The 27,555-nt window shown below is 40.8% G+C and overlaps 1 protein-coding gene across 4 annotated transcripts in view; it reads right to left on the reverse strand.

Annotated features, from left to right (window-relative positions):
* Positions 1 to 216: 216 nt before the first annotated feature.
* The window catches only part of TLN2 (talin 2), a 347,160-nt gene continuing 319,821 nt past the window's right edge, over positions 217 to 27,555 (reverse strand). For 3 of the 4 annotated variants that reach the window (XM_048866513.2, XM_048866512.2, XM_048866511.2), the window contains 7 exons: positions 25,385 to 25,509; positions 16,278 to 16,403; positions 12,635 to 12,697; positions 12,371 to 12,553; positions 11,299 to 11,370; positions 7,955 to 8,080; positions 217 to 5,456 (listed from right to left, as the gene is read on the reverse strand). In XM_048866513.2, coding sequence (XP_048722470.2) covers positions 5,328 to 5,456; positions 7,955 to 8,080; positions 11,299 to 11,370; positions 12,371 to 12,553; positions 12,635 to 12,697; positions 16,278 to 16,403; positions 25,385 to 25,509 — 824 coding nt within the window. In that variant the 3' untranslated portion in view covers positions 217 to 5,327. The remainder of the gene's footprint in view (positions 5,457 to 7,954; positions 8,081 to 11,298; positions 11,371 to 12,370; positions 12,554 to 12,634; positions 12,698 to 16,277; positions 16,404 to 25,384; positions 25,510 to 27,555) is intronic. The other variant, XM_075133009.1, reaches the window with a different exon arrangement.

The raw sequence follows: 27,555 nt of genomic DNA on the forward strand, positions 1-27,555 counted from the left end.
CTTCAAAAGGGTGCTGAAGGCTCATTAGTGTCTGAGTGGATCCAGCATAGCTTTAAATAAGCTACTTCCCTTCCCCCACATCTTTCACAAACCGATAAGGATGTCACGTAGCTTGGATTCAGGGCAATATGAACCTTTCCATGCCAAATCCGTGGGAAGGGATGTGAAATAGGTCAAGCTACACAAACACGCAAGCATGCAAAAGAAAGGTGGTCATTCCTTCAAAAGTTTATTTTTGGTGAATACAAAAAAATACTTTTTGTGGCCAGATAAACAGCATACATACAGTGTAACAGCATGGCTAACCCCCTTCATGCTTTTCTGTGTGGTTAAAGCTCTAGGAGAAAGTTGAGCTACAGAACATGAGCTCACACCCCAAACTCCAGCACGACTTGCAAACATACCACTATAAAACTGTCTCACTCAGAAGGTTCTTCAGCTGCAATCATATTAATAAAGTAAGTAAATTTCAGTAAGAAAAAAATCCATAGTGGTTTGATTTTTTAAAGCAACAAAGACAGCCCTAATTACTTACAACTCAATATATTACTCTATTGATGGACAGGAATTCTCTCTAGGCAAAGTAATTATCTTTCATATACCATGTTGCCACATGAAAATGAAATAAAGGACATGAAAAAGTATCATGTTTACATCCTTGTCATTTTTATACTAAAAGATACTTGGTTGCCTTACAAGGCAAGTTAGAACAGAACTATGCCATGGAGGTATTAGGCTTTTAAGACATGCATGGTAAAGTTTGTCAGCTCTCTGCTATAGGCAGATAGGACATGTTATCCTGTTGGCTCATGCCCAGTTTAGAATGATTTTGTTGTTGTTTAAAGACAGAGATCCACTTAAATTTCTGTTTCAGAAAAATTGTAGCAAAGCTTTCCTATGCTGCTTTTCCCCATTTATTACCAGTTGTATTCTTGCTCTGGTTAGTATTAAAGATGGACGGTAGAGAAAAATCTACTCTAGCCACCGTGCTACCATTCCACATCTCTGCTAGGTATAGTGAAGTTCAGCAGTCTATTAGCTTCATCTCTTTTGAGATTTTGCTTAATGTAGAATATTGTATCAACAACGTTAGCACCTAACCAGTTGGATTTCACTGCAGCATTAGTTAATATGGTAAGTCCAGCATAAATGGTTACCTTACAGTAATCAGTAGCAGACTGGTAACATATATTACCTAAAAAAAAAAAGGTATTAACTTTGTAGATACTATGTAAGTTCTATGGGAGTGTTGACAATCGGAATTGTGTCGTGTTACCAGCAATGTCGTAAAATTGCTGGTAACAGGCACTAACAAACACACACCCTTTTGAGCAGTGTATTTCTCTTTATATTACTGCAAATACAGAAAAGCGAGTTCCAGGATTAATATCGACTCGGGATGATGAGCCGAGTCCACTGAAATCTTCCAAATTTCTATACAAGCTCAAAGAAACCAACAGTACATAAAGTTTAACTTTCCCCAACTTTAAGTATAAGATAGGGCAGGAGCTTTTAATATACATAATAAGGCACAAAAAGCTCCAGGAGTAATGATCAAAAGAAGAATGGATTAGCCATGGCACAAAACATAAGATGTATTCCTTGATGGCCTTGTCATCAGCATGTTCTGGGGCCTGGTCTGAGTGTTTTTTAGTAATGTGAGGCTAGAAAAACCTCTATTTCCTAGGTAAATTTAAAAGACCATTTATGCTGTAATTCTGATAGATTCTGTCATAGAAACTAGTCTGAAGATGCAGGAGATCAAAGGCAACTGGACAAAAGAAAGCAAGAGCTCAGTCTTCAACTTTTGGTTTTAAAAAACTCTTCCCCATCCCTCACTTTGCGGTTGCTGGCCTATAAAAAAGAAAAGTTTAGACAAACTATAAAAGTGTTCCCTCCAATTCCAACTTATCTTCTGGACCTTCGTGTAAAGCCTCCCTAGAATATTTGTACATTCAGAACTTTGAGACATTTTGCTTTTAATTTCCAGACATTTCTTAAAGCCAGTTCCACATCACGAAGATGGGCAAGATACTACATAACTTGTTTGTTATTTCAAAACTTAAAATCCAGAAGAATAGGTAAGGAAGAAAATAGGTCTAATTACTACCCAGTCCTCATTCCTGCCTGAGATTTTCTGTTGCAACTCTCCATGCCAAATAACTGCACTGAATTAATTACAAACACCACAGATGTTCTAACTTTGATTTCAGTGTTACTACAAGTCCCACAGATAAGAAGAAAGTGAAATGGACTTCAAATGAGTTTGTGGAATCTAGCGGTCTCCCAGATAGAAATCCAAAAATCAAGCTGAAAAACACTGCAGCTAGTCTGCTGGATATCCCAAGTTTGTCAATATGGAAAGTTACTGAATGGCAAGCCAGCGTGCATCTACAGTGCACTAGCTTGCAGTACAATAATGTTTGACTGTCCCAGAGTGCACTCTAGCAGTATCCAAAGGCGATGTTACTGTGCCGCAAGCTATTGTGCTCTAGGTTCACACCTTGGCTTGCTGCCCAGTAACCTTCTGTGTAGGTCGGGGTTCTCAACCTTTTTCTTTGAGCCGCCCCCAAACATGCTATAAAAACTCCATGGCCCATCTGTGCCACAACAGCTGGTTTTCTGCATATAAAAGCCAGGGCTTGCAAGCAGGGCAATTGCCTGAGGAAGCAACATCCGTCAAGTATAAGTACTGAAATTAACTTCCCTCACAACTTTGACAAGAGGATGATTTGAACATAAAAATTACTATTAGCTTGAAAAAATCCTAGCAGTACAATTTCTGTATACAATTTAATTTTACTGGGGTTTTGGCTTATTCTTTTCCTAAAACAGGGAAATACCATTCGCACTGTATGCATAATTAAAATGCTGTGTTATTGTACTACAGTGATCACAATGAAGCACTGGTACATTAGTGAAAACGTCACGTTACTTGGAGTACTTTAAATTACAGTACGTGAAATAAAAGCAATATGTAGTATCAGAAAAAATCTGCAAGACATTGACCCAACCCCCCGCCCCGCCCCAAAATCTTTAAAGAAGTGACAGGAATGTTGATACTATCCAGGTAAGCAAAAGAAAATGCTACAAACTGAAAGCCTGATATACTGAATAAGCAAAAGCAGCAGAAAGCTCATTTAAGACCATGTGTATTTAGATCCTACAAAAACAAGCTGTGTTTCAGCCTTCCAGATTACTTAAAAATCTTAAATGAAGGATTTGTTTTTTCTAAATAATTTTTTATAGAGATGTTTTGTGCCACTGCTCACTGGACTCACTGCACAAACTCATGGTGAGAATCTAACCAATACAGCTACTGCTGGGGTTATAAAGCCTAGACTGGAATCTCTCTCTGGTGGCAGTTGCGTACAGAGAGGCTACATACTGCTTTCAGTCTCATTTTACCTGGTCTACGCAGTCAGGGCAGAGGCTCATTTTGGACACACTTATGCAAATCCATATTTGCTCCTATCAAAAGGATTCTGCTCAGGGCTTGCCAACTGCTCTCTCATCATTTACTGAGAATCCACAATTCCGCTGAGTCTGAAATACTTCAGCATCAGAGAAGAGACACTAAAAAAATTTGTACATTTTAATATTTATTTTCTATGGATTTTTGTGATATATTTATACTAGTGTGACAAAATTTCCGATAGGTATAATACATGCAAGTAACTTAAATGAGAAGTTATCAATATCTAAATTGGTAACCTAACACAAGAGGGTTACTTCTGAGTCTATGTGACAAGTACTTCTGCAACAAGGGCAATTAAGTGGGTAGGTATCTAACACAACTGGCTCAGTTGGAAGTAGTGGTAGGTATCTAAAATGGCAGCATGGCTTTCAGAAGAAGTGGAGCAACAACATTCTTTGACCCAAATGGACTTGACATTATTTGCTCAGAGGGCGTGTGCAGGGATGGGCATATGCTGGAGAACCACGGTTAAGAAAGACCTTGTTTCTGTAGCTGGTCTAATAGGTGGCTTTTGCTAGTTCTGGTTTCTGCATTGTTTTTAATCAGACATTATAAAATGCACCATTGACTCTACCCATCTTGGAAACGTGTCATGTTATATCTGTAGTCCACACTGTGGGTTTATGCCACATCAGAGATTGAGAAAATTACAGTACCTTTTGAAACTCAAGACATAAGTACAATTTCTTCTATCCTTTCTCCGCAATGTAGTTCCTTAGAGAGGGTATTTTGATCAATGCAAATTAGGAAAATATCAACTTCCAAGCGTCCATACTTCAGACTTGCCGATGTTCTTTTATATTTCGGAAAAGGGCCCTTTCTAAAACAGCTATAAGTTTCTTCAAAAAAACCAAACACACACAAAAAACAACCAAAAAACAACCCATCTAGATTTCAAAACAAAACAATTAGAAATAAAATCCTCATGAGAATAGCAAGAGTTCTGGTAGTCTTTTGAAGTACTAAGAATGTCTCTACTTCAGCTAGCATACATTCTAGCAGAAATCCCACAGTTTGAGCCAGGTAAGATACTTCGAAAGGAACTATTCAGTCCAATGTTAATTGAAATTTTGTGGATGTTTCCTATTGTAAAAGTAGTCGCATATTGAGAGGTATATAATTGAAAAACATTTTCCTTCATAACCTGGTACTAAGACGGTGACAAGATTTCCATTTCTTGGTTTATTTGAACAATGAAAAGAATGGATACTACCATGTTTTGCAGGCCCGGGAACTGTGAATCTAAATACTGTACAAGCAGAAGCTGGTACAGGAACTAATAAAACTAGTGCAAACAGGTACAAAGAAGATCCCTCCAATCCTGGGGTGAACCAGCTTCACTGAAAGAGGACAAAATCTCTAGAACCCACGCTCAGGTGTCTTTTCCTCTCAAATAAATATTCACCTCAATCTTGGTCTTCTTGTTGGAGGAAAAAAAATCCACTGGTTCCATAGTGATAGATAGCTATGATAAACGGTTTTCCTATTAATATTAACAAAGTCTTACAACAGGTCAAGGAACAATAAATAGATCAAGCTTAAGGTAATGACATAATACTGATTTTATAACCTTCTGGAAAAAGTGAGGCATTCTCTCCTGAGATACAGTGAGTCAGGGAAGGAAGGAAGGAACAGGAATGGTGGACTTAACACTGTACCATCTGTTTGATGAGCACGCACCTTAGCTGAACAGATGAGAAAGAACAAATGTTTATTGCCCTCTGCTCACCTAAAGCTATTACAGGCAATTTGTTTAGGTAAGTGCTTGCATATCAGAATGCTGTCAGGTTAGTTCTCTCTGCACTGTCCCCCTTGAGCTCATTTCATTAAAAAAAAACGTCTCAGCAGTTTAGCCCTCATCTTCTCTCAGTTCTGTGGGGAGAAATTTATACTGCTGCTGGCGGATCTGAGCCAGTTTTTTCCTTGCCTCTTCCAGCTCTCTTTCCTTCTTCAGCATTTCCTCCTGGGCCGCAATGATCTAAAGAAAAAGAGAAAGGACTGTGATAATGGAGAAGAAGATTAAAGAGGGAGAAAAAAAAAAAAAAAGGCGAGGATCTTTGTCCCTTTCACAAGGGGATTCGTGATCAGTGCACAACAGTTCTAAGGTGTATTCCTGCAGAGCGCTGAACACACTGTCCCCAATCCAGGAAAGCATTTAAGCGTGTGAAGAATCCCATTGATTTCAACAGGACTTGTGAGCTGAAGTGCTTAAGCAAAGTAAGCTGTCATGGGATAAGAGGGACGGTCCTCTCATGGATCAGTAATTGGTTAAAAGATAGAAAACAAAGGGTAGGAATAAATGGTTAGTTTTCAGAATGGAGAGAAGTAAATAGTGGTGTCCCCAGAGGTCTGTACTGGGACCAGTGCTTTTCAACATATTCATAAATGATTTAGAAAAAGGGGTAAACAGTGAAGTGGCAAAGTTTGCAGATGATACAAAACTACTCAAGATAGTTAAGTCCAAAGCAGACTGCGAAGAGTTACAAAGGGATCTCACAAAACTGGGTGACTGGGCAACAAAATGGCAGATGAAATTCAATGCTGACAGACACAAAGTAAAGCACATATAAAATGATGGGGTCTAAATTAGCTGTTACCACTCATGAAAGAGATCTTGGAGTCAGTGTGGATAGTTCTCTGAAAACATCCACTCAGTGTGCAGCGGCAGTCAAAAAAGCAAACAGAATGTTGGGTATCATTAGGAAAGGGATAGATAATAAGACAGAAAATATCCTATTGCCTCTATATAAATCCATGGTACACCCACATCTTGAATACTGCGTGCAGATGTGGTCACTCCATCTAAAAAAAATATATTGGAATTGCAAAAGGTACAGAAAAGGGCAACAAAAATGATTAAGGGTATGGAACAGCTTCTATATGCGGAGAGAGATTAATAAGACTTTTTAGCTTGGAAAAGAGACAACTAAGGAGGGGGATATGATAAGAGTGCTATAAAATCATGACAGGTGTGGAGAAAGTAAATAAGGAAGTGTTATTTACTCCTTCTCATAACACAAGAACTAAAGGGCACTACATTAAATTAATAGGCAGCAGGTTAAAAAAAAACAAAAGGAAGTATTTCTTCACATAACACACAGTCAACCTGTGGACTTCTTTGCCAGAGGATGTTGTGATGGCCAAAAGTATAACAGCATTCAAAAAAGAACTGGATAAATTCATGGAGGATAGGTCCATCAATGACTATTAGCCAGGATGGGCAGGGATGGTGCCCCTAGCCTCTGTTTGTCAGAAGCTGGGAATGGGTGACGGGGATGGATCATTTGATGATTACCTGTCCTGTTCATTCCCTCTGAAGCACATGGCATTGACCACTGTTGGAAGAAAGTCCAAAGTTCCATCTACCCAGTATCCTGACCCAGTATGGTTGTTCTTATGTTCTTAAGTGCTTTGCTAGTCCAGGCCAGCATGCCCAGTCCCTTGCAGGATCAAGCCACTAAAATGCATTGTTAGCTCCCATCCCTCCTCCTCAGTGATCCCAGAGTGCAGGAAAAGAGGCTGTCAGCATATTCCACCATCTATTGGACCACTATACAGGCCCACCAATCAGACGCATCTCAGAATAAACTAGCTATAAAACAGTGGTAGGTGGAAACAGGATGAGGCGAGTTGGAGAAATCAATCTGGGCTGTTTCTATTTTACTAACTAACTAACTTTACTATTTACTAACATATTGTACCTTTCCCTATTTTAAAATCTTTTCTCCTCTTTTGGTGTCTGTTGGATCCACAGTAACAAAGGGGACACTGACCTTGAACTTATCCTGCAAACACTTCATAATGTAATAAACTGAGCAACATTAATAACTGAACAATCACAGTCCCACGTACCTGCAAGAGTTTCCTATACCTAGGAGTAACACAGGAGATATTACTGTGCTGTAAAATACTCAGGAATGGCAAGTTCCCATACTTTTAATAGCAGCCACTGTAGAAGCAGCTTTTCATTATTTTTTAATAAGTGGCAATTCTAGAAATTGATTGAAATAGGTTTTTAAAGTTATTTTAGTCCTGTGTATTTGTTAAAGCCATAATAATGAAGTAAAAGTAATTCTCCCCACCACAGCCTTATTACAAGATTATCTGCACACAAACGGTCATGTAATTGAGATTTCAGAAGATTTAAAGCAGGTCTAGGAGCATCGGGAAAGAACCATTAATATAAGTAGCAGGAAATCTTCACTTTAACAACAACAGGGAGGGATACATAAAGATATTATACAGTGGCAACAACTACCATGACAACTATCTAACACACTGTGTAAGACAAACACAGAGTATTGCCTATTCTCTGTATGCATTATTTGTCTATTTGTCCATAACAGAAATATACTGAGGCAAGTTATTTACAATGAAGTTTCACACAGTACTGCATGAATCTATTACTGTGTTACATAAGGCAATATTTTTGGGACACAAATTTTTCCTACTGTTGCTCTGGATGTTCACACCAACCTGAGCGATGCCGCCCACAAACTTGGTTTTGACCACCACATCGTCGTCATCCGCTTTCCTAAATGCTGCTTTCTGGGCTGCCCTGACAAGATTGTCAGATGCTCGTTTAACAGCATTCCCCGCAGCCTAGAGAGGAGATAAAAGGAATTTAGCAGCAAAAAACATGACCGCACACTGTATATGTAATGTGGGCTCCTTCTGGGCAGGAGAGTGTGCTCCACTGAACTCCAGAGGCAGGACACTTGTTTTCCTCACCAAACGTGCTTTTACCATCAGTGCTTATAAGGTGAACATGAACTTGGATAATTCTGTAGGTCTCTGACCCAATTTGGGGCTCTATGTACAACTTATGAATTGCAGTTGATTTTATGAAAATGTTGCATCACTAAATGCCTCCATGGATGTGGAGTCAACCATTTGCTACAACGGCTGGTGTCAAGTGCCACCCAGACCGCAATGCTGAGCCCCAGACAAGTCAAACACCTGGTGCCTAATGACTTGACTTGGCAGGCACTGGAGATGGTGGCCTATGGCTCATCTTGTCTCTGGAGTGGTACTTCTTCCTAACCCTCTGAGAACATCGATGGCAGGATGGAGGCAGATGACTGGGGCCTCTTGGTCAAGGTAGCGAGAGAGCTCGGGGTGGAATCTCAACTTGCTGGGGAGCTCACGGAGAGGGAGTGACCAGAAGATGGAGGTCTAGCCACAGCCTTCCTTTCAGCGTTCACGGAGGCTTGCATTGAGTGCCCCATGGGAACAATTTTAGGGGGGCCAAGGGCCTCTCTAGCTTTCTGAGTCAGCTTAGGCAAGGAGCAACATATGGATCACTACTCAGGAATATTTCCCTCTCCGAAACAAGAGTTGCACCTGGAGTACCTATTGTTAAGTGGCACTGAAGCCTCCCATGAGGGGCAGGTTTTGAACCCTGGGGATTTCAATTTTGCCATATTGGTAGAGCCCCTGTACATGGTTGAGGGTCTGGCTGTACACTAAATATCTGACTAAAGCAGGTTTTTTTGTTTGTGCCAACTGGCATAAAGACACTAGCTACTAATTAATAATACCAATAACTAATGCACACTAATGCTAGCACAGCGTGCAGAGAATCAGACAGTCACTGCAGGGGTTCCATCTTGCTGCCCAGGGTGATAAGAAGGAATGGAGGGACTGTTGGACCTGCTTCAGACGGTATGCCCTCATCTTGGGTGCACGCGTGGCTCCAACAGACACTGCTAGCCAAAAATAATCCAATCTAGCATGCACGGGGCACATGTGCATCAAGAGAGGAATTCATGTGTACAATCATTCAAAGAAGAATTAGATGATTCACATGCATTTTCATTTCCCCAGACTCCAACTACAGCTCCTTCCAAAACAGCGTTCACATGGAAGGTAGGTTAAACAACTTCTCCACAAGCTTGTCTGTCTGTGTGAGTGTCAAAGAGGAAACCAGGACATTCCAACTCCCATATCCACCCTATTGATGAAGGCTCCATGGAAACATGGATGCTATTGGCAGAGCCAGCAGAGGAACCCAGGTGCTTGCCAAACGCACCAACACAAAATATGTGATGTGCACAAACCCAACAGTTCTGCTACAGTAAAGGGCATTACTTCCAAGTGGAAAGTGCTGTTCCCACCTTCAAACCTCCTCCACAGCTTGGTGGAGAAACTATTCAAAGCCTGTGTCTGAATACTTAAAAAGAAACACCTTTCCATAGCTCTTGGGCCTGCCTCCTTGAGCCTCGCACTTAACTGTATTCTATGTCCATTTAATAAAATTTGCTTAGGGTAACCCAATGTCCTGATCTTCCTGGATGGGCAGGAAGAACATAATACTAGCGTTCGGTCCCCTTTTTTCGCCATTATTCTGCATTTAGAGTTCCTCCAGCCCCATCTTGGCACTCAGATACTAATGTGTGGACACATTAGAAAGAGAACGGTTCTCCAGTTACTAACATATGACCACTAGTGTGACAAACCCATCCAACAGGAGTCCCTCATCAACTGCCAAAACTACCTCTGTTTTACCTGCCTCCTGCCAGGGATAATATTACAAAACCATTGTTTTCTATTTAAACCACCACAGAACCCTAAATTTGCCTCAAGGTTTGACCATAATTAAAATCACAGTTCTATTTTGAAAAATGACTGAAAATAGACTCCTCTTGCTCAGATATCTGTACTCAGTCATAATTGCTGATTTTAGTAACAAATAAGTGTATTGGTTTTTATTCCCACAAAACTTAGAACCAGAACCCAGCTGTTAGAACACAGACTGAGACTACATGGCTAGAAGTCAGTAAAAGCTGCAGTAAAATCCAAGTTCATACTGAACAGTCCCTTGAAATGGGTGTTAACTACTTGTGCTAAACAATCTGTTCCACCTTGTATTTAGCTGCGACTCTGAATAAGTTTCCCAGATTGGAAGAAGAGCTCTGTGTAAGCTCAAAAGCTTCTCTCTCTCTCACCAACAGAAGTTGGTCCAATAAAAGACATTACCTCCCTGCCTTGTCTTTCTAATATGCTGGGACTGACACAGTTACCACACCACTGCATACAGTAAAAGCTGCAGTCATTTCTAAACTAAGCACATTGCAATTGTAAATCCTTGAGACAACGAGCTTAATACCCAGAGTGCGGTATTAACACAGCCACCTTTCAGATAAACTCTGCTCCAGAAGAGACACTCTACATGAACTCGAACCAGTTTTTACAAAAAATGAATGGCCAGTTCTGCTCCTAATCCAGAATCTGTTGTTTCTCTGTCAATGTTTGTGGTCTTACAACAATGTTCTTATTTTAAAATGTTCTCTCCTCTGTTGCTGTCTGTTAGATCCACATGGCAGTATTCATGACAATTAATGACCCTGAACACTTGCATGACAATGCCCCTCACAGTGGATTTTCCAACTTCAAAATGATTTCCCACTGACCAGCAGCAATCTGGCATTTCAAGTTTCCATCGTGTGATCACCACTCGCTTCTCCACTGTCAGTGAAGCTCTTATTCTGGTATCAGTGCACTGGAGGGCTGGGGCGTGCTCGGCACACAGACCCAGGAACATGGCCTTCTGCATCTGGAAGCTTTGCAGCCACTGCTCGTCATCCCAAGCCTGCATTATGATGCGATCCCACCAGTCGCTAATCGTTTCTAGGGCCCCGCAGTGGCGCTCCCCCTTCTGCAGCAGTTCCATGACCACCACCAACCACCCTGAAATGGGGTCTCACTACATCCCACAACAATCTGTCCTCCAAGAACCTGTCACGTTCCATGCTGATTTGGTGGTTCTTACGGCTTTGCAAATACCAGAGGATCACGTGTCCTGAGCTTGCAACACTTACTGCAACAGTGAAGAGCTGCGCAGGCTCCATGCTTCGATCAGAGATGGCAGACGGCCAGGAGAGCTGCGCAGGCTTGTGGGACATTTAAGAGGTGTGAAAATTATAGGATATAGATGACGTTATGGAATGAGACAGTTGCATGCTTGGAAGTTGACCCCTTGCTCCCAGTAACCCTGTACGACTTGATTCTGTGCCACCAAGTATCGTCAAAACCTCCCAAAAGACAGTGTGCTGGGTGGTGCCAGGTTATACAGTGGAATTCCTACCCAAGGTGCTTGGTGCTGTGCATTGGCACAAGCACTCCTGGTGAGTATGCCCAGAACTGGTGCAAAGAGCCAAGTATACACATGGACAAGTGAAATACTCATTGCAGTGGCTTGATGCCGACGTAATGTGTGTCAACCAAAGTTTGTAGTGTAGCTATGGCCTTAGTGATGTACTTAGTTTAAACACGAGTAGTCTCTCAGAAATCTGGTAAGCACGTGCATGAGTGTTTGCAACTGAACATACACTGAAAACAGAAAAGCCAACTAGACACAAAGCGATGTCAAGAAACACCCAGTAAACACACTGAAAAGATCATTTCCCCCAATATCTTTCAGTTATAGTAAACTGAAGTGTTACTTCTGACCTCAACAAGTACAATGTTTTCTAACAGCAGTTTCATTTTGGATGCATTACTAACAGGCAGGGTGGCACTCACTCTGTTTTTGATTCTGAGACCGTTAGCATTAGTAGAGTTCCCTCTGATCACTATATTCTCCCTCAGCTGGTGCGAGGTACAGATTACTTCACATTTCTATCTTTCTAAAAGTTCAACCATCTCGAAGGTAATGGCTACAATGATCCCAGAATGAACTCCAGATGCTGATTAACAATGGCAACATGCAGCATGGCAGCCTTGAACTTAACACAACGTATTTCACTACCGGAGAAGATAAAACCCAGCCATGATTTGGTTCAGGCAATTTCCTGAAGCTATTGGCTGAATTCTGGATTTGTTGAAAAGGCATGACGGTGACTGTTACATAGCTCGGAGATGGATTTTTACATTGTTTATGAACGCTGTTACCTGTAATCTTCTCATGGCCTCAGAGTCTTGATCAGCCTTCACTTTGCAAGCCACAAGTAACTGTGCTGTAGAAGCCGCAACTTGTTTGGCAGATGAGATGAGTTTCTCCTCGCTAGCATGACCTTGTACCGAGGCATTAGCTGCCTCACACAGATTGCTGGTTGCAGCTGCCACCATTCGGGCCTAGGAGTCAATAACTAAAGTTACTCAGCATTCTTGTTTCTCAGAGACTTTCAAGAGAAAGAAAAAATTGAAATTACTCACAGCGGAAATAAGTCCCTGAGACCACTGTCCATCATCCACTGCATTTGCAAGGATAGCTCCAACCTGGAAGAACCGTTCAGACACTTGCTTAGAGTGAAATATAAAATGCAATTGCCTTGATTTGCATTCAAAGATCATAACCATCTGAAAAGGAAACTTTATGTACACCTCCCCCTTTCCCCCAATTCATCTCAGTGCACACTGTCTAATGATGACAGAAGAAAATTTCTGACTTACATTCCTATGCTAATATAAGTCAGTGGTTCCCAGACTCTGGCATGTATCTCTGTACTAGCCAAGGTTTTCTGACTAGGACTCTAGGCGCTCCTGCTCCCACCATAAAAATGTGCCTTTTATGGCTGTTGATCCCTGCCATTACCTGTCTCTTGTTCATTCAGGGACACTTTAACCTACATTGTTACTTGAGCTGCTCCAGTCTTGCTGTAAGTTTAGAGAAACCAATAAAGGGTACAGCTGAGGATTTGCCTGGTCAAGGCTTGCCAGAAGAGGCTGGGAAATTCTAGTAAGTTGAAAGGATTTGTTCCTGTCTATAACGCTCATTCCTGACATTCACGCCATTGTTCAAGGCTACTGAACAGTAGAGTTATGCTATATTTCTTCAGTATGTTCAAGCTGCCACTGCATAGAAAAACAAAGTTCCTTCGAATTCCCACACTCCTGCCTGATGTTTGATTACCAAGTCAAGATAGCAAATACCTTTTTCTATGTGTTCATACAGCACTTAGTACTATTGTCTTCTGATCCCAGTATTCCCAACCCCATGTATTCAGAAATAATGAGTCAGGGCCCCCCAAAATTGTGAGATTAAAGAAAAAAAAAGTTTGGTGTCTTTTCAATTGTATTCTGGTTTTTGAGCTGTTAGGGTTTACATTTTCCAGCTTTTCTCCTCAACCATGAAGGTTGCAAAATTGTTGAATTTCTTTAAAAAATGAAAGCCAAAATTCTCATATAATTGCCTGACTTCCGAGGTGGGGGTTAAAGAAAAACACAAAAATTTGCAAGACTTTTGATACAGCTGGAACATCCCAAGTGGGGTTTTTTAGGGTAATAGCAAAACATTAATAATGTTGCTGTAAGAGAAAAATTCAGTTTTACAATAAAATGCTTGAGACCTATGGGTTTTTCAGGTTTCAAAGTTTTCTTGCATCACCTTCCCTAGCAAAAGCATCTAAAGTTCAGCAGAGATCTACCAGTCTGGACACTAGTGCCTGGGGAACAAGAAAAAGTAAAGTAGATCAGATCTGACTTCATAAAACATTACCTTTATTCCAAAACCTGAAATAGCTGCTTAATGTCAAACTAATGCCACTACAACAATTTCATATGAGAAGGCAGAACAAACTGGAAAGAAGGAAGTTTAACAAACCTTTTTGCTGAAACATTTCATTGACTTTTCCTGCCAAACATTTTTACAGCCTTGACTGACTGCTGCTGGGAATTTATATAGGACAATATTGTGTCTGGTCCACATGGTTGAATGAAGGGGTAGGAACTCCCTGTTACCTTCTTCTCTTCCCCCACACGGCCAGTGAGGGGAATGGCCTGTTAGCTGTTACCAAGGGAGCTATTTGCTGCTTGTCATTGAGGTGATAGGCGGGTAGTAGATTGAACCATGGCCCCCTCACCAGGCATAAGCCATCTCTTCTGACACGTGTAAAAAGGGTGGAAAGTATGCTGTACTGCTTAAGGAAATGATATCAGACTGCATCCTCTATGTGCAGACAGGGGAGATATGGGAAGCATTCTGTCTGCTCATTTCAAAGGCCATTATGCTGTAAATCTGGCTAGCAAGTGTCTGCTGTAGACAGGAATTGGAAGACACCCACGGTACCAATTAACTGAAGATTGATAATTAGGAAACAGGTACCAGGTGTGTGTCTTGAATTCATTATCTCAGAGGAATCTTTATTATTGTTCATTTACTTGTGAATGGTTCTCTGCCTAATGAAAGGATCTGTTTTAAACCACTCCAAGTTGGCTCCAGTTGAGCCTGAGCAGCAAAGTTTGGATCCTTCCTGAAGCTCTTCCAAAGTATGTGGGTGTTCAGAGCGAGAGTTTAGGTTCGGCTCTGCCCTTAAGTGGCACCGCACTACTTGCTGGATTAGTTGAGCTGGAGAAGGCAGTGCTCATGCCAGCAGGCAACCCACTGTTGATAAAAGGCACTGACTGAAAATTCTTAGTCTTAAAGAATTAGTGTGTTAGCATGGGAGAGCCGGGACTAAGAAGTCTTCCATCAAAGCTGGAAGAACAGGTTTGCTAATATGGCACTACATTTGACTAATGTGCTCACATCAGAATGACAAGCTATGGTTTTCCTGGAGTGAAGGAATGAAAGTGTTTTTAGCAATTTCTCTGAGCTTTGCTAGAACAAGGCACAAGTGCTGCTTGCTTCCATCTCAAAAAGACATGAGGAGAAAGATGTAACTGTTCCCTCTGACAAGAAGTCTAAATTGACAGATATTTAGGACTTATACCAGGATATATTTATTCTCTTTCTCTTCCGGGGTGGTGGGTAAAGCAAAGGATGCTCTACATCGTAATGTAACTAAATTTGAACAAGTTCTGTCACAAAGGCAAACAATGCAATAATCTAAGGGTACGTCTACACTATCCGCCTGATCAGTGGTAGTGATTGATCTATCGGGGATCGATTTATCGCGTCTAGTGTAGACACAATAAATCGATCCCCAATTGCTCTACCGTTGACTCCTGTACTCTACTGCTGTGAGAGGCGGAAGTGGAGTCGATGGGGGAGCGGCAGCAGTTGACCCGGAGCCGTGAGGACGCGAGGTAAATTGACCTAAGATATGTCGACTTCAGCTACGCTATTCTCGTAGCTGAAGTTGCGTATCCTAGGTTGATCTCCCCCTCCCCCCCACCCCAGTGTAGACCAGGGGTAAGTGGAGCAATATGGCAAAGGGGTCTAAATTCTCATTTGCTTGACTATTCTTGCTGCCAGTTTTCAATAATAATAAGCATTTTAAATAAGTTCTATAGGAGATCTTTTCGAACAGTTACAACATGACAGTTCCAGAACAACTGCTTTGTGATCACGGTGGAACCAAACACAAGTTCCCTAGGAAGCCCAGCTGAATAAGACAGAAGAAGAAGAAATGGAAGTGAAATGGAATAAAAAGCACTCAATGCTAACAAGGCAAATGGACGTAGAGCCATTTTGTAAGCACTTTAGTTGTCCTAGCAATAGCTGTAAGTGCATCCATTTGCACTTGCCTAATTTGTGTTCATACAGGGGCCCTAACTGAATCATTCAACACACTGAAGGCACAATTAGTGATGCCTCTGCTAATCTGGACCAGAATGTTATTGTTTACTACTCCGTTTCTTTTTAAATCCCAAAACGTACTATGGGACCATACATCATGAGCATGGATCTTTGTCCTTCATGAACAAGAAACAGCTGAGACATTTGAAAGCCAAATATCTAATTACATTTGCTACGTTTAAACAGACTTTTCAACCAACCCCAGCCAGGGCATGCAATCCGATAGATTTACATTTTTATTAGTCAATCCAGAGTGCCTTCCATACATAGAAAAATTAAGAAGCGACATGCTTTATAATTTAAAATAATTCCGCTGTGTTGAATGTCCTGTTCACCCACCTTTCCCTGTGCCACCAGCTCTCTCTGGGCTGCCGACGCTGACTTGACTAGGGCACTGGTAGCAGCTGCAATGGATTTAGCTGCTTCCAGGATCTGTTCTTCAAAATCCAGAGTCTCATCGGCTTGCTATAACCAAAACAGAACACTGTCACACACAATTCAGAACAGAATGGTTTCTCTTCAGTTTCCAGGACACATTTTCTTTGGATTCTGTAATCCAGCTCTACACAGAGACAAAAGAATCTACAGTGGCTTATTTGCATTCTACAAAGCACTTGCCTGGGGCCTAAATTAAGAGACAACAGTATTAACTATTGGATACAAACATAAATATTAACTTGAAAGTAATGTTCCCCTTGTGGCCAACCTTGTGCAAAATTTAAAGTGACAGATTTTATTTAAATACCACACACAAGATATTTCAGTGCATGCCACTGAGTTTTTGGTTTCCACCAGAATCATTAAAAACTCTTTTAAAAAAATACAGGTAAAGTAGTAGTCTGAAATGGAATTCTTGCTTTCCCACGCAATATTATCTTCGTAGTATTCTAACGTGGTTTGTTTGCTGAGATTATTAGAGTTTGTTAAACAAAGCACATAGTTACTTAGTAAATATAATAAAGAGAATGCATAAAAGCATTAAAATAAACTACAACTCTAATGTTATCATTATGTTTCTTTGTTCATCTGCAATGAAAAGCACAACATAATTATCAAGTAAGCCCATTAATTAAATTGCTTTTTGTAAGCTGCATCACTTCACTGAAAGCAAGTACTGCAAAGCAGTCCAGTCCAGTCCTCTTGGAGTTACAACATGTTGAGGGTCTGTTTGAAACCATTCCAACACCTAAACCAACATTATAACAAGCATGTACTGAACAGGAAGATTAACGGCTCCTAATAGTATTTTTCATGAGATGAAAGAAACTATTGATCTGCAAATGTCAGTTTCCTAAACCTGGGCTTAACATGAATAAAGTAAAACAAACAAAAAGCTTTAAGTCATTTAAATCTGCACAGGAATGTTATATCTATCTCCTCCTGTGTTGTGTCTATGCTGCCAGCAAGGATGGAGTGTGTCTGTTGCACGTAATGTGGCTGCAATAGCCTGGGCAGGTTAATATGGAGAAGCTGCTTTGCCCATGTGTCAACCTCCCCCATCTACTCCTAGCTTAGGTATGTTTATTACTTTCAGAACAATTACAAGCATGGTTATAAGTGTGCGTGTGTTATTTGTTGGTTTGCTTTGATTTTTACTTTGACTGTGACCATGAACAAATGATATATTAAATGGCACCAAAAGCAGAAAGATCAGCGAGGGCATTAGGGCATGATGCATTCCCTAACAGGACTCCTTAAGAGAGATGGGTCTTTTCCCACAATTCACGCAAGTACAGCTTTCTCATACCACAACCACAAACTCTTCTAACTGAGACTAAGCAGTGTTTTGAGATAAAATGCATAATGTTCAGATTCTTCTCATATTTTTGGTACCTTAGTAGGGTGTGGGAAAGTAACCGAAACAATGGACATGTTTATTACTTGTCCTTTACATACACTGATGCGACTTGACTATTCAAATAACAAAGTGAGTTAACATCTGACGAAACAGAACTTTCCACATGAGCTTGGTCTGTAATGTATGATTAGATCAATGGCCATAACAGCTAAAGGCATCTGTCGCTAGCACTGGTTTTAATGACAAGAAATGACATCTCCGGTCAAAAGGTTAACATCTTCCCCAGTGAATCTTATTTCTGGTGGTACCAACTCCACTCTTGTGGCTGAACCTCTCTTATGTTGTATTGAATTGAGATTTAAAAATATTTGTTGTAGGGACCCTGTCTTCCTAAGTGTTTGAAAAGCATCACGTACAGCTCTGGTACCAAAGACTGAACACTACCCTTATTATCACATTTTACTCCACCATTCAGAACAGCTTAATACTTGGTGGCCTTCAGGTGGTTTGTTTTTGGGTGGAGGATATCAGACATACAGCACTTTCAGGATTAATCTGGAGATCTTTCCTTCAAAGAAAGTAGCACATATTCATATGTGAATATGAAAAAACCCAAAATACTCCTAAATTGCAGTGCCTAAACCTTTAAAATTTGTTGACCATTTTAATTACCGTGTGCCAAATCCCACTTGAAAGCTGCACAGAGCTGAAAGCCATGATGTGGAGAGTTTATTCAAATTTTCAAAAGTGTTCAGCATCCAAAATTGGGGGCAGATTTTCAAATGGGCACAGCAGCCACCAGCTCCTGGGTGCTGCATCCATTTGAAATACTGAGCACTTCACTGAAGGGTCTAAATGAGGGCAGAGTCTTTCTGAAAATATGGCCATTCCTGCATTTCTCCCAATTTGCCTTTACAGAAGGAAAAGGTATTTTTAATATCAGCCCCTTGTTTCTATAAATGTTTCTAAATCAAGGGGCTACAAAGTGCAGTGATTTTCATGCTCTAGCTCATCTGTAAAGACCTAATTTGATGTACTGGTAAAAATCACAAACAAAAGTCACTTTTGTGAGGTGCTCTCATTCTAGTTCTCTGTGGGACACTACAAAACCACCAGACATATTCCGGGGGAATTAGGAGCCACACGGGGCTCAGAAGTGAAGTAACGGGAGCACTGCACATACAATAAGAAATATCTTGGGAAGCTGGTATACAGAAGCATGCACATCCCCTGCCCGTTCAATACTCAATCAAAAGCCAATTGTATTCTCCTGTTACTTTCATGGGCATTAATTCATGTCTCACAGTTTAAAAAACAAGCCATAGGGTGCTTGATTCTACAACATTTCATATAACTTCTACCATGTGAATAAAACAGAAAGTCACAAAGTCCAGCATCCATGGAAGTCAAGGCACCGGTGAAGAAATATGGCATCCTAAATAAAAACTATTTAGCATCAACTTTTGTCGTGTAATGATAATGTTGGAGGGCACCTTAAAGGACGAGATAAAAGAACAAGAGCTGCCTACTAAATGCAGAATATTTGCCTCTGCTAATTAGGAACAGCACACGTGTATATCTGTACAAAAGGGTTATGATAAGGAATTACCATGTTAATGAAACAAGTCATCTCAGCAGACGGATTTTTGGCTGTGTTTGTAATGCAACACCACCACAACTATAGTATCTAAACACTAATGTGGCCTATGATTTATGCAACAGGCCTCAAATGTTAATCTCTTACTTTGACCACTAACACAAGGGCACAATTTGTAGCCCAGAGGGACTATATTTAGCTCAGTTGGTATCATTTTTTGAAAACACACTTAGGTAAATTTGGCTCTCTTGAAGTGAAAATCTAGTAGCACACAAAAAAACCACCCAAGCTTCATGGGAGCGGACAGTGGACAAGTTGCAGCACATATTTCTGCCACTGCGCTGCAACGCTGCTCTTTCCAGTTCTGGGCCTCTACAGAGAATGCAGTGCCAACTTCACCCAAATATCTCCTGGTTTGGGGACAAGGGCCAAAGTCCACTGTAGAGAAAGTAAAGACCAGCAATTCCATCTTGATTACAGCTGAAATCCGAATTCAAGTACCAAGTAAAGGAAGGTTAGTACACAGCTCCATCTACCTTTTGCTTTAGCCTCTCTGATGTGTCACAGTACAGTTTTCATTCACTGATTTTTAAGAAAAATACTGTCTTGAGCTGGAATTATGGAGCCTGTATCCAAACCTGTGGAAGCGTCCATGAGCTGAGAGCTATTTTACTTCTTTATATCAATAGTAGTATCTGCACTATTCTTTAAATGGCCGTGCTGAAAGGAAGTTAACTCTAATTTATCTACTGAATCAGCAAACAATTCAGCAACTATTTTTATGATGGATTTTATTTATTCACACAGCCTAATAAAATGTTCACTGCCATAGCTTTACTATATGGATATCTAGATCAGGGCTAGAAAGCTTTTCAATTAGCCCTTAACTACTGAATTAGAAATACCTCTACAACATGAAACACCTTCTCAAAATATTCTACAAGTTTCCAGAGAACCAACCCCAGATGGGGAAGAAAAGTACCCGCATGGGATTCATTCAGCATAGCATGATGTGCTCAGTGTTGTGCATATAAACACAATGTAAAAATGACTATTTTAAAAAGAATTGCAGGGAAATCACATCTCGCATCACTGAGAAAGCTATGGCGCAGCTACTAAGGTGCTGATACTAGGGGCAGGCATAAGACCTATCATGGGAATGGATAGCTAAGCACTAGAGCTGCCTGGAAAACAGGTTTTTCCCTCTGCAGAAAGTTTCTACGAAAACAAATTTTCTGGTTTTTACTCACGTTTTCAGCAGAAAATCTTGACTTTTTCAAAAAACGAAACCGCAAATTTTTCAGTTATCTGAATACTTGCCAGTTTTCTGTTTTCCAGCTAGAAGTCAAACATTTTCTGTGGAAAGCAGATGCTTGCCAGGGTAAATTTGGTTTTTCGAAAACCACTCTCAATGGAAACTTTTGACCAGTCCTATGCAGCACCTCCACATAACCAGAGGAGGAACTGATCTTACTCTGCTATTTTCTTCAACAGGTCCACTCTGTCCATTCCTTCCCATTATTTTTGTCCTGGACACACAAGTAAAAAGTGGACACACAGAGGGCTTGAGACACCGCTCAGTGCAGAGGACAACTACTGCTTAGTCATGCTTGTGGGCATGCTTACCCACCCCTCATGCTGGTCTTGGAGCACAACTAGCTTGCACATCCTGCTGGGCACAACAAAAGGTCCATACTTGTTTTCACCTACACCTTAGCAGTGTGGTTTGAAGGGTATACCTCAAAATGAGAGGTCCAAACTTTTCACTACATATACAATCCAAGACTGAGCAGCGCAACAAGTCCTACAGGAGGAGTCACTGTCCAATGTCATTTGGCTAATCTTTTTGTGTCACAAATTGTTTTTGTTCATTTTCATCAATACTGCTCTCAAATTATGCAGTTCTCAGAATGCATGAACATGAAACCAGACTTCCTGACATATGTGACACAAAATTCCACTGTTTATATCTTTAGTCCCTTGAGATGGCAATTTGGGTCACTTTAAAAACCAAGCTCACGAGACTTAATAATGTTTTAAAAAAATCGAAGTCAACATCTATTTGCACAAACTTAGGCTAATAAGAGTCATCCTATGCTTTGATGATTCTGTGATCTGCAGGTAGGTGAAGGGAGAGAGAGTCTGCCACATGAGATCACAAAAAATACATACAAATTACTGGGCCGACTACAAAATGGTTTAGGATAAAACATTGTCACAAAACGGTGACAAAAATACCATGCTGTTATTTTTTAAAGAGTTAGATACAGATATTTTTGTATTTCCTTACTTTTAACCAGTTTCCTACACGTCCTTCCAATGTAATGGACAGCATGAATAGGTTCAGGATCAGTAGAAAAATGAGTGAACCACCATTAACTTGTTGCCAACAGTCATGAAAGACAAACCACGTTTCTTCTGAAGTGCCTCTCAGCTTCAATTTAATAAAGAGACAGCAACAAGGGTAAGTTCCTGCACACAGCCAGGTAAACACAAGAGACAACTTCTATGAGATTCAGTACTTGCATGGCTGCTGCCCATTATAAATGAACCTATGCAACTTACACATCTCCCCAAGAACAACCCTATTAAAAAGAGCACTTCATAGTATATGTTTTTAAAAAAATCAGATTAGAATGAGAGTCTGCAGGAAAGTCTTCTAAATCTGCTTGTGATTTAAAGTATTCCTTCATATTGCCTTATACTACTTTATAAACCCCCGGAGACAGGGCAGGACACTATAGGAATATGTTTGATATATAGTTGGATTAAATAACAACCTAATATATCAAACATATCACACAGAGCCCTGCAGAAAAGGCATCCAGGTTTGATTCATCTTGGGGGGCGGGGGAAAGACACACTGCTGAAGGCTAACAGCAGGGAACTGTTATCGACTGCTAAAGACGCAACCCCTTGCCTTGTGTTTGAAGGCATAAGCCTGCATGGAGGCATGAAGAGTGCACCAACAGGAACATAATGCACATACAGCAATGGTCTCTGGTGATGTACCTAAGCCACAACATTGTTTTCCTATAACTATTTCTTCCATTGTAAGAGTTAATGAAACATGTCATTTTTAATTCCATAAAATAAGTACAGAGACCACTTTTTCTTTTCCTTTTTTTAACTTGCTCTTTTGGGTAGTTATTTTGTACCAGGTGGTATCTTTACAGATCAAGGACCATATTATATTAGAACAGGCAATATAAGGCCCCAAAGCAGAAGATATTCAACCCACCAAAAAAGACACCACAATCAGTGTAAATCCATAACTGTGTTGTAAAGGACATACCACCTACTATAACCTGTTTTATAAAACGAACAGAAAAGTTTGTACAGCTCAGCAGACCATTTTCCCCGTTGAACACCACAATTAAAATCCAAGACAGTTTGCATTACACCTGAAGGAGGAACAGATAAGGAAGGTCTTCCTCAAAATACCTTTAGATACACAATCTCAGAAACAAGACAAGTACTAAAACATCAACTGGACGTAGTACTAGTAGTCAGAGCATTTAAGCTTTTGAACGGTGAGAGACTGTATCTGCTCTGCAGCCAGGCTGTTGTGTTTAATTCAGAAAGAACGTACATTATGCAATAAAACATGGACAGGAGTTCCTTAACAGAATTTGTTAGTCTCTAAGGTGCCACAAGTCCTCCTTTTCTTTTTGAGAAAGGAATGATCCTCCTGCAGTGGAAAGTTGCTGCCCCACCCTAGACGTCTTAATTTTATTAAGACAGCAATGGGAGGTATGTGGTGCAGAGATGCAATGGGGTGGGGGCACAACAAAAAGATAAGGGAAATGGAATAAAATACAGAGATGGAACAAAACTAGTGCAGCTCAATTACAAAATTAGAACAAGTGTTAGCTTGATTGTTTCATTTCTATTATATTAATAAACTGGAACATAGACAGAGATCAAATAGTAAGGATTAAAACAAACAAGCAAAAAACCCCACAAAACCCCAAGAATTTTGGAAGGGATCCAGACCCTCAGACTTCAGAGTGTAAATCCACCTCTAATTAAGAGGGGTGAGGAAGAAACTTTCCCTGCAGACTGGGGCCTATTACAGGCTCTCCAGCAACTTTTTTCTGAAGCTAATGGCTACCGCCAGACGCAGGATACTGGGCTAGATGGACCATTGGTCTGATCCAATATAGCAGTTTTTATGTTTCTGTATTTGGTGGACTGTGTATAAGAGAACAGTTGTTGTCTAATTACTAATTTAGATTTGAGATTACTAATTACAAATTTAGATTTGAGTGACAGAGATGCCTTGTTGATACAGAAGTTTAAGATTGAAACATCTAAGAGTGAGCTACCGAAAACATTCTTCCCCCTACAGGCAGTATCTCCTGATCTGTATTGAAACACATTGATGGGCCAGAGATAGGAAGCACACTTTGATGCTGTTCTCTGCTCTGTGGATAAACAGAGGGCTTGAAATATAAAGTGGGGTCATTCCAGTACCTTTCACTTGCATTACAGTAAATGTTTGTGAAAGATAAATTGAATTACGAGCAATGGAAAGAAAGTTTTATTGCAAAATGAAATATAAATCCAGAGATATGAACGTGTTTTCCACAAAATGACAAAGAAAGAGCCCAATAAAGCACCGGCAGACTGAATGCTCAAATTAACATGTTAAATGAGGAGCAGGTGTAGGATTTGTATTCATTTTTAAATGACAGTGGCCACTGGAATGGTTTAGATGTTAGCAGGAGAATGGTTTTAAGGTTACTGGGCAACTCAGATATTCTGTTGTGTAGTGGTTGTGTAGAAAAGGTGTTAAAGGACTTTTCCAGTCTCAATCCTCTGCTTTATATAATCTCATTACAAGCAACTTTCTTTCTTCACAAAAAATGAATGTACCAATTACAAAACCCATAGAACAAAAAAAAGCATTGCTCTTTCGTGGACTTCATTCTCCCCACTGAAAGAAAAATTCCTCAAGCAGTGGGCATCACCACAGCCCATCTTGTGAGGCTATTAAAAACCGTCTTAATCTTATGCTCCTGAATGACAGAAAATACCACAATCTCCTGACAACAACGGTCTGACACTGAATGACCTTTAGAACCTGCTTGCTTGGAAAGACTCCTCCCTCATCTTCTTAGAACAAAGTCGGGTAACTCTGAAGCTGCTGAGAAAAGGACATGACCATGGCATTGCTTTCTGAAGTTAATGGCAGGCCTTATTTTTATTAAAAGAGGCCCAGTCCTGTGTCTCATGGAGATTTATTTCAAAACTTGTCAGGGGCTCTACACTGTGGAGTGAAGTGATTCTGTGTCATGCCCCCACTCCCTGAACTGTGCAGGTACACTAACTACTTCAGGTTATAATAATTGCCCCATAATTCCTCTGACCCATGTGCAAGCAGTTAATTCCATTTTACTTAAAAATATTCTCATGGACATATCTGAAACACACAAAAATATGAGACTACATAAGCATTCATATGGCACCTTCATTTATACATTTCCCTTTATAGAATTAAGAGAAAATAAGCACAGAAGAATCAGTTTATATTTTAAACAAAGAGTTTAAAAGGAGACACCTGTTTGCTACAAGTCAAATACTGTGTGTTGATCTGATAAGATCTTTTGGCCACAACCTACCATAGTAAATGCACACACACAGAAGATTGAGTGAGCGGGACCCAAAAGTCTCTGAAACTGAGGAACAAGAATGATCTTTCACATCAGAAAAGATTTTTTGGACAGAGAAAAGTGAATGAACAAACAATAACTATCTTGTAACTTGAAAAAGCTTTTCCTAAGAATTTCCTTTCCTTCCCCTCCATATCCAAATCTATTACTCGCATGCCCACCACTTGAAAGAGCCACCAAATATCTTGTGCCTTTGTGGTAAGTCACACCTAGCTTGTCTGAAAAGTGTAGCTTCTACTGGCACCAGCTGAGGACAATGTAGGGATTGATTATTCCAACCATCACCTTGATCTATAGCACTCAGCTCCTCACAATACCAGTTATTTGCATTTCTGCGGCATTAACTTTAAAAAGAACATGGAAGATGGACACTCACCTTTGGCTTGGCTCGTGGTTTCAACTGCTCTAACTTCTTTGCTGCAGCCTCAATTGAAGCTGCAGCCCCCAGTAGCTCTGTCTCAGCAATGACTGTTGGGTCCTCTGGATCCACCCACTCCGTGCCTGAAATTAATAGAGGGGAAGACAATAACTTCAATAGCATTGTTAGTGCCTTTTGACCAAGCTGATGCCCTGTCACACCTCAAAACTATGTGCAAAATATACAGTGTGTGTATATGGAGACCTCACTTTAATACCATTAATGGCATAAAATACTATAATTTAAGCCAGTGACTGCAAAACACAAGTCAGAATGGAAAGAGCACTTAGCCATTACGTTCTATTATGGAAGTGGCTTGTAAGAAAAGTAACTCTGAATTGCTCCTTGAAAGGCCATGTCTACACTGGGTGCTGAACAATTTATCATCCAACCAGCTTTAATCATAGTTGTTACTCAGAAAGATTCTAGTGTGCTTTCCTTGACCAAGGCAGACAGATGCACTGTTTGAGAACTGTGACAAAAAGAGCACAGAGGATGCATTAGACTACCCAGGAGATCATGGTCTGATCTGAGAACAGTTCTCAGTAAAGTCCCCATCTACAGCGGCTAGGGAGACACGGTTAGCGCCCATCCACAGAAAACACGAGAGTGAACAGTGCTGTTTTAATCCCAGTGCCAATAAGGCCAATAAGCAAGTTTCTCCTACAAATACAAGGCTGAACATTTTTTTGGAGAGGAAAGATCTTACACTTTTGGAGACCTCACAAAACAAATGCTCAGAGGCAGCTCACTTCAAAGTTCTGCAACTTACCGGGAACGGTGTAGAAAACTCACATAGAAGAGAATTATTTTTAACCCTCTGGTGAGACTGATATTACATTACAGCTCAAATCAGGACAATTATATGCCAAACTTATGACAGGAAAAGCAAACAAATGTAGTTTTACTAGATATCCTTTTTCTAAAATAAGAATAAGTAGCACTGAAATGATTTTCATGTTACATTGCCTGTAATATTAAAGTATTTATGTGTCTATTTGCTGGTCATGTAAATGTGCTCACTGAACAACGCTTCCAGAACATCCTGTACACTTTAGGTTGGATGCACTCTGGAGTCTGGGCTGAGGTGTTTGCATCAGCACTGGAGGTTGGATGTAACTTTGTAATGAGCTGACTTGATTTGAAGTTGGGACACAATGACCCCAGAAGGGCAACGGACCTATTTGTCTGCCCTTGAGGACTAGCAGAACCACAGGCCTCCAGGCCGGCAGGAGGAAAAGCACTGTTCATCCAGTTGCCATTCTACTGATAATTTTGTGGGACTTCAATTACATTTTGTCCTCTGCTCTTAGGGCTCCTGAATGCACCTGTGTGATGGCTTCATTCTCAATGGTTTACAGATGACTGTGACAAAGTATATGAAAGAGGAGGCTAGAGTGTCGTGGAAGACATATCAGACACAACAAAATTGTGACAGATTTTTGAAGACCATATGCTGTAGCTGTATGGGAGTATCATGGGGCCCAGCCCCAAGTCAAACCCACATCCACAGAATCACTTCACCAGCCTGTATGGCTGTGTGTGTGGCTGCTGGGCCATCCCCTTGTTTGCCTCCTCCTGTTAATCGCCTCCATCTGGATGTTCTCTGGCTTAGCCTCATGGTCAGGTCACTTGAAAATCTGATCCCCTTCTGGGGTACTCAAAGTCTCAAAACAACGACCACCTTCCACAACAGTCCCAAGTTAAGGTAAACAAGAGGTCTTTCGCCCCTCCCTGGGCTCCTCTTCAGTTTCCTGTTCCTCTTGTGGAACACTGGTCCCAGAACTGCTTCCCTGGAGCTGGGCAAGTCAGACGGTTATTACCTCCTCCTTCAGCCAGAAGTCCCCAGCCCTCCTTCTGCAGCAGCATATACATCAGTCACCATCTCGTCATGAGGCAGGTGTCCAGCCCTCCCCCTGAAGTTGGGTAATTCAGGTAGCTGTTACCTCCCTCCTTCAGCCAGGAGTCCCGAGCTCTCCTGGAGCAAGGTGTACTTTAGCCAGCTGTAGGACCTTAGCCAGCTTCTGCCTCCACTGGCCCTTTCCTACACCCCAATTAGTCCTCAGGCTCAGAGGGTTCAGTGATCTCCTGCTAGTGTGTGCCCAACTATAAGGAAGGAGGCAGCATTT

Source organism: Caretta caretta, chromosome 10 (assembly GCF_965140235.1).
Source record: "Caretta caretta isolate rCarCar2 chromosome 10, rCarCar1.hap1, whole genome shotgun sequence".
NCBI lineage: Eukaryota > Metazoa > Chordata > Testudines > Cheloniidae > Caretta > Caretta caretta.